General features: G+C 32.8%; 1 protein-coding gene across 1 annotated transcript; it reads right to left on the bottom strand.

Annotated features, from left to right (window-relative positions):
• Window positions 1-402: 402 nt before the first annotated feature.
• LOC112516789 (indole-3-pyruvate monooxygenase YUCCA2-like) lies at window positions 403-3,440 on the bottom strand. The gene is made up of 4 exons (XM_025124023.1): window positions 2,754-3,440; window positions 1,315-1,563; window positions 993-1,115; window positions 403-615 (listed from the first exon to the last, which is right to left on the bottom strand). The coding sequence occupies exons 1-4, from the start codon at window positions 3,438-3,440 to the stop codon at window positions 403-405; spliced, it is 1,272 nt and encodes a 423-aa protein (XP_024979791.1).
• Window positions 3,441-8,461: the final 5,021 nt, after the last annotated feature.

Genomic DNA, 8,461 nt, shown 5'->3' on the forward strand with positions numbered 1-8,461 from the left:
TTGTTGGGGACGAAGATGAAATACGAAGATGGTCCCAAAGCAAAAGAAGATGTACTCGCTCTATGATATCGATAACTCGAGCGCGCGAAATCATATGAATGATAGTTGCATTATGACATTGATAATGTATGTACCATTAAGTCATACACTTCGATAGTTACATGACATATGGGCATGATTAATAAAGATTCGACACCTCCAATGTTCATTTACCTCATTTTTTGTTTGATTTTTCATTTTTCGATTTGTGATTATAATAAATTACAATTAATGCACAAGTTAAACTTACGAAGAAACCCTAATTTATATATATTTTCCTAATTAATGAACGTAAGCACACTTCACATGAAATAACGTCTTTAATATATGAGCCTATATATATATATGAACTCATATATATTGTTATAGTGGTTGATGGCGAAACGACTTGAAATGCTTCGTGTCCGTGGTCCATTGACGCGCAATGTCTTCTGCAATCCTTGCAGCTTCTATGGATGTACCCAATAAGCCGCGTTTTGTGAATCCAATCGCATATAATCCGCACTCACCTTTCCATCCTTCGGGAAATGGTTTCGTGGGAAACCCATCTTTTTTGGAGAATAAGTCGTTTGTGTCCTACGAACAGAACCATAACATAAACCAAATATTAACTAAGGCACTTATATATACTATATTTGTTAACTATTTAATGTTGTTTATATATATATATATAGACTTGGGATCATGTGAGATCAAGAGTTTTCGTGAGACACGTAAGACCAAGTCTCAACCTTTGGATTGGATCTACAATATGACAATCTGAACATTCATAAACGTCATGAGACTTCTCAATAATTATAAAATTGTCATCGTGCAACTTTAAACCATTAGATCATTAGCTTATAAAGTTGATCAATGAACATAAATTGGTCTTACGGGTCTCACAGAAAACCTTTGGTCTCACGTGAACCCAACCCTATATATATATATATTAAGTTGAATTTATAGCATACCTTTAACCAAGTAGTCACATTACTCCTATAACCTGTGGCTAAAATAATGGCATCAAATTTCTCCATTCTTCCATCTACAAACTCCACAGTATTGCATGCTAGTTTCTTTATGCCTGGATAAACCTACATCAAGATTCAATTTTCGTTCATTTATGACGGAATTACACATCGTAAAAGTTTTATTCTTTCGTGGAGGTAACGTTTTCATGTACAACCATCAACTTTGGTCACAAACCAATTAAGGGACCGATATTTGGGTCATAAAAGATCGGTTCTTTTTAGTAACCCGAGTAAAAAAAGAAAGAAAGAACGAAATCGGAACCTTGATATCCCCACTTCTAATCTTTGCAAGTGTGCCTACATCTAACACGGGTGTTTTGCCGGAGATGTTCTTTAGTTCAAGAGGACCAAGCTTTGGTCGATTGAGTCCAAGTCTATCCGTGTCTCCGATCATGAAATGTGATGCGAAAAGCAAGATCCGATCGACTACTCTAATGGGGAACCATTTGAGCAACCACATGGACAGTCCAAAAGTTGATCTCCCAAGCATCTCTTGTGGCAATACATGCAACTGTAAAATCCATCAACCAAACCCACAAGTTATTTCCATCATAAAGAAAAGGGTCGATCACAAAAGCCGATTGAAGATGGGGATATTTCATGTTTTTTGCATACTGTGTAGAATCTTTTTAGCAGTGCGTGATTTCAAGAAAAGGGGGAATATCAAATGCAAGCAGCAAAACACGCATGCAAACGAAGTCCAAGAAAGTTAAAAGCAGAACTAAAACACGTCTGTAGTTAGATTCTCAAGAGAGATAACGAAAGCTTTTACAAACATTTGATTAATTTTTATCATTAATCATTACAACAAAATTGGCTTTATAGGACGCCCACAATCTGTAAGTGTCTCCATAGACCATTTTATAGGACCAAAATATAAAGTGTCATATCTAAAGGTGTTGTAATAAGTTTATATGACGCTTTTTGACGTCTTAACAAGTTTTTGATGACATTTTTAATACAAAATGTCGCATTAGCAACTTTATAGGATACTTTTGAGAAATTGTCCTATAAACTCAATTTTTTATGACACTTGTTTTTATAGGACAGTTTTTCAAATAGTGTCCTATAAAGTTGATAATGAGACACTTTATATTGAAAGTGTCATAAAAAACTTATTACGACGTCCAAAAAGTATATAAACTTATTACAACACCTTTAGATAGGACACTTTATTTTTTTGATCCTATAAACTAAGTTCTATAAAGAGGTCTATTAGAACACTTGGAATTTGAGAGAGTAATATAAACTCGATTTCGTTGTTGTAGTGAATTGAATAAAAACCCAGGTTTCTTTTCCTTTTCTTTTTTGACAACGACTTGTTTCTTGAAATTTAACATTAATTCACCATATCTTTAAAGACAAAGTAAAGTACCATCGGTATAAAAGTTGTGAAAAAATGTATCGAAGAGAAGCAAACGAAGGGCTTTCGTAAAAATTCTCGTGGAATCGAGAATGAAGTCTTCGTTCTGTACATGCCAGATCATGAATCAGTAACCGCATCCAATTTCTAGAAAAATCCCAAATGTTTCTGATGCATCAAAGTTTCATCAAGTATATAACTATTTTGTATTCTGAGAATAAAATCTTGTCACTGTTCTTCATGCAGACATAATCTCTTATCATGAGTAATGTATACATACATACATATACATACATATATATATATATAGAGAGAGAGAGAGAGAGAAGAATACGTACAGAATCTCTAACCACAAGGGATGGGTGAGCATTGTAGTTGCAGAGATCCAAGCAAACCTCCATGCCTGAATTCCCACACCCAACCACCAAAACCTTCTTGTTTTCAAAACAATCACCACTCTTATACGAACTCGTGTGCAGAATCGGCCCAATGAACTCATTCATCCCTTCAATCTTAGGTACAACTTCCTCAGCATTCTCTCCTGTAGCCACTATCACCCATCGGCAAACGTACTCCACCATCTTCGTTTTAACCCTCCACACCTCACACCCACCGTCGTACTCCGCCCTCACAACCACCGTATTGAAAACCGGCTTCAAATCAAACTTTCTTGCATACCCTTCAAGGTAAGCCAAGAACTGTTGCTTAGTAGGGTATGTTGGGAAATCTTTAGGGAAAGGTAGAAGTGGGAGTTGACAAAACTGTTTAGGTAAATGAAGACATAACCGATCATAAGTCTTCATCTTCCATAAAGAAGCTATACAACAACTCCTTTCGAGAATCAAGACCGGAACACCATGGTTCTTGAGACAAGCAGCTGCAGCTAGCCCTGAAGGGCCTGCTCCAACAATGACCGGACCAGGGACCCAAACACGGCTAGCCATGGAGCTGCCTGAACCTGTTGTTGAAGCTGCTATCTGGGGTTGAAAATAGGGATCATGTACCCTCTTTGCATATTCTTCCATTGGCTATACAGCCAGAACAATCAAGAAGCTTTCACAGGCAATTCTTGAATATAAAAGGCATGCAAAAGTAGCTTGCTTTGATTTCTTGGCTAATTAGGATGAAGATTGAGGTAAGAAGAAGGGGTTTTAGTAACAAGTACTAAAAGAAGGAAGAGTGCTTCATTGGGGAGGGATACTTTTAGTTATGAACAATCATATATATGGTGGTGGTCTGAATGTATACAGACACATGTAAATTAAAGGGGTGGGACACCAAAAAGATAAGTATTTATTTAATGATTAACAAAATATGGAAAAAAATTTGGGACTGATTTAATGTTTGCATAATCATTAGTTTGAGACATTACCATAAAAGTATTAGTTAAATAAAACCAAACAAATTCGGTATATTGAAAGTAGGGTATATCAAGTACGGAAGTAGGTCGAGGTTTGAAAGAGTGAAATGTATGTTGGATTTTTCGTAATCTCAAGTGACGGAAGAACTAATTTTCATAAAGATCGGCCATTAGCTTGTGAAAAGATCTAGAAACCTAGTTATAAGCTAAGGGGATGTTTGTTTAGAGCTTAATGTGTGCTTAATGGTCTGTTTACCTTATACGCTCAACTCTTTTAGGTTGTTTATTTGTGGCTTATTTGCATAGAATATGTCTTATTCACAGAGACGGGAATGGTTGTTGTCCCATTCAGCAAAAAAAGACACCCACACTTCTTACAAGCATGAATCTTTCTCATGCTTCCTCTTTCGGACTCTGTTCAAAACCCTAGCACCTTCCCATGCCTCTTCTTCCACTGTGTATCGTGAGACCCTGCATCTCCTTCCCAGCGGGTGATCTACGGCAATCTTCTTCCTCATCTGCGCCTTTGTCTTCACCGATGACCATCTTTTTGGCAACCGTTTTCTTTCTCATCGGTGCCTCCCTCTTTCCTCAGCGACCCTGTAGTTCCTTCATGACGGGTGGCTCCCTCTTTTTTCCACCTCATTGTTTGATGTTTGTAAAGTTCCTTTTTGATTTCGATCCCGATTTCATTTGTAGTTTCTGAAGTGTTCGATTTCATTTTTTGAAGTTTGATTTTCCTAAAGTTTGATTTCGATTTTCCTGAAATATTAGTTTTCGATTATTTCTTCTAATCAAAAAACCCTCTTTTTATTTTTGTTCAGATTGTTTCAGATTGTTCAATTTTTCATTGATTGTTTAATTCTTCATCGACTGTTCGTTTCAGATTGTTCGATTTCTATTTTTGTTCGACTTCTATTTGTTTCAGATTGTTCAAGTTCGATTTCTGTTCCAGATCGTTCAATTTCAATTGTTTCAAATTGTTCAATTTTCGATTTGTGTTCAGATCGTTTCTTGAAGGTCGATTTTGATTGTTCATGTCTAATTTAACATTAGTTTTTTTAAATTCATATTAAAATAAATTACATGCAAACATGTAACTATTTGTGTTAAGATGGTCACATACAAATTTATGATATACACTATTTGAAGTAACATGATTAATCATAAAATATTTTAAATATTTAAGTTACATATAAAAAGAAAACAGTAATCAAATAAAAGAAACGATAATGGTTCAATTACATACTAAATCATATGTGATTTAACCTGCTTATTTTTTTATTTAATTATTATTCATATATGAATCTTTTATATATATATATATATATATATATATATATATTTGTGTGTATAATTGCTGGATAAGAAAAAGAATAATTGGATAATGAATCGAGAGGGATGGAATGAAAACAAAAAATAAAATTCAATATTGGATAAATTTTATTGACTAGAAATGATGTTGATATTTCAATTCATTGACCTAAAAGTAGTTGGAGATATGGATGTAGAGCTTCAAACTCTAAAAATCACATCGATGAGACACTACAAAACCGATAAGTATTTTAAACGCAAAATTTCGTCCAAAATCCGTTAAAAAAATGGTCGAAAATTTAACTTTTTTGACGGAAAAAGTCTGTCGAAAAATCCATGAAAAATGTGAGAGATTTTCGACGGAGCTAGTTGACTATTTGCTAAACGGAAATTCGAGAGAAATTTACAAGGGATTTTCGAAGGAAATGATTTTTGAAGGGTTTTCGACGAAAATGACCATTTTTGGAATATTCCGAACCATTTATGAACATCACAGCAAAAATGATTAAAACATTTATGGCTCCTACGTAAATAAGGAGCTGCGCAGCAGCTACAAAATGGGAGTTCGATAGAATATAGAATAAAGATGTACAAACAAAAACAAATCCCAACAAAAAGGCAGAATAAATGGGATTGGGAAGTAATACTACTGCCAGACCCCCTAATATAAGACCTAATCCCAGAAASACTAAAAGAAAATCATGTATTAATACAAGTAAATCCGTTATATATAAAATAAGAGATAAATAAATCAAAATCTTTCATAACTTTATTGACCYGGTCAGGAAAAAAGAAGTAACTCTACTTTTTACAATTTTTGTACAGATTTTAATGGGATTTTAGACGGGCTCTGAAAAAATCCATCGATTTTCTTAAGTATTTTCTGAAAAAATAAATTTCAAAATACATATTTCAGTATATAACAAAAACAAATACCATATATTATTACAAAAATTTGATAGTCCGTCTAAAATTTTCAACGGATTTTCGATAGAGCACGTGCCATCAATAATCCGTTTAAAATCCATCTAAAATATTAAAAAATACTTATATTTGTTGAAAAACGGTCAGAAATTTTCGACGACTTTTTCGATTGAATTGAAATGAAAGAATGTGGTTAGATGAAATGTACGATTTATTTTAGTATATGATTAGTTGTCATTATATATTTTTATGTTTATTTATGGTAATGCTTTCAAAATCATTTTTTTAATTAAATGAATCTTAAGTTAAGTGTTTTTTTGTTCAAAATAAATAGTGATTTTAAACTTAGGTAAAATTTTAGTCTATCAAATCGGCATCATATACAACAATTTACTCGGTAAGCATTACCGTTGTAGGATTCGTCACCCTCACTTACCGGATAAAACTCTTGATCTTTACCTCACTCTTTATCGAGTAAGATTCTTGATCCTTAATATTTTCATCCAAACGTTTTAATAAACGGTACCTCAATTAAATCTAATTAAAATTCCTTAGTGACAATATGTTTAAAACACGTATCTACTCATTATCAGTTGAAATATTTGAACTGGTGTAATGATATACCCTCTTGAACGATGACTACACCTTTAGTAAAACACGCATACTTGAGGGATATAATATGGAATACGTTGTTCAAAACGTACCACATCTTGTTTGTCATATCTCGTACTTTAAATTTTTGATTATTCTCTTCAACCGATAATACCATTTTGATTAATATTTCTATAATAACAAACATGTCATATCGTCTTCAATTCACATTTCTTAACGATACTGGTATTACAACATAGTTGCTTTCTTTATGGGTGTCGTTTTACTCGAAGCTTGACGTATGGTCCCTCAAGCCCTCTACGTTTCATAATGCTAAAACACGAATCCAAACCACCAACCAGGACTTGCCACATGATCCAAACGGATACAGAATAACACAGTTCTCTTGCCTATACCATCACCACCAGTCGCTAGTAAAAGTCACATATGGTAAATGAAAACCTAAACATAAACGTGTGACATCTCGCTTCCTTTAGTCAGTCAACGGAAGACTTAGACGATGTAGCCCCTCAAACCACCACTAATAAAAGACGGAACACCTAACAGAGGCAACCATCAATCTTTCATTATGTACATGAAAGGAATTGTACACAATTCAAACACTAATTTTCTTATATAACGACCAATATCCATTTAAACTATCATTTCTTTATCAAATTAGATGTCTCATTTATGACCAGTACACACACATACACACACACACATATATATATATATATATATATATATATTATATATATATATATATGTCAAATATGTGAGGTTTAAAAAAAAATCGTTCCATCAATCACTACAGGGCTGTTTACCAAATTTTTTATTAAGTCTTGTCCGAATAAATTTGTCTGTTTGGATAAATGAGTGTTGTTGTTTACTTTTTTTATCTGAACCAGCAGTCTGAATAACATAAATGACCGATTTACCCCCCAATATTAATTATTTGAACATCAAAACAAAAAATCACAAAGAGGTTGACGATGAGGTGTCTCATTTGAGAAGGAGACGATGTTTTAGATAAAGGGTAAGGGTGTTATTTTTGTGGCTGAATGGGGACAACACGTCATTTCTATCTGTGCGATTAAACCATGTTTTGTGCGAATGATCCGTAAGTAAACAACCCAAATAAATTGTGCAAATAAGGCAGATAGTCCAATAAACCTAATTAAGCCACAAATAAACTTCGGAATTTGGAACTTTTAAGGGTGTGTAATAATGACTCAATTAAAAAAATGGTTTTTTTATGAAAATTATGGTGTGGGGATTTAAAAAAAGAATTAAATATGTAATATTCTCTAAAACACATACTATAATGGGCAAGTGACCCTTTTCCCTCCATCAACAAAGCAATAATTAGTAAAAAGGTTTATCCTCCCTATTAATTAATGCTTTATTAATTAGGCCATAAGAACCAAATTAAAATTAAATCAAATTTAATTATTAATTAATATTACTAGCAGTCTAGCATAATTTATTGAGATTTTACAAACCCATAATTTAAAATTAATTTAATCTTTAAATGGAAATTAATGAATTCTAAGTTATTTATATAAAATTAAAATATTATTAGGTCTCTTTGATTGATGTAGTTTCATGTTTGTTTTTCAATATATATTTAAAGAGATGGGTGAGTTATTATACAATTCTTTACATTTGTATAACAAATGTAATTCAATCTCAAACGTCTATTTTAATTTGATTAATATGTAATTTTATAAAAGTTTTGATTGTTTTTTTAATATAAAGTATTGATCATGATTAATGAACCTTATTCATCTTCAATAAATATTTAAATCATAATAAATGAACTCTCATCATTTCCATAAATATTTCAATTTATTG

This window comes from Cynara cardunculus (assembly GCF_001531365.2).
Source record: "Cynara cardunculus var. scolymus isolate 2C chromosome LG 8, CcrdV1, whole genome shotgun sequence".
Taxonomy (NCBI): domain Eukaryota; kingdom Viridiplantae; phylum Streptophyta; class Magnoliopsida; order Asterales; family Asteraceae; genus Cynara; species Cynara cardunculus.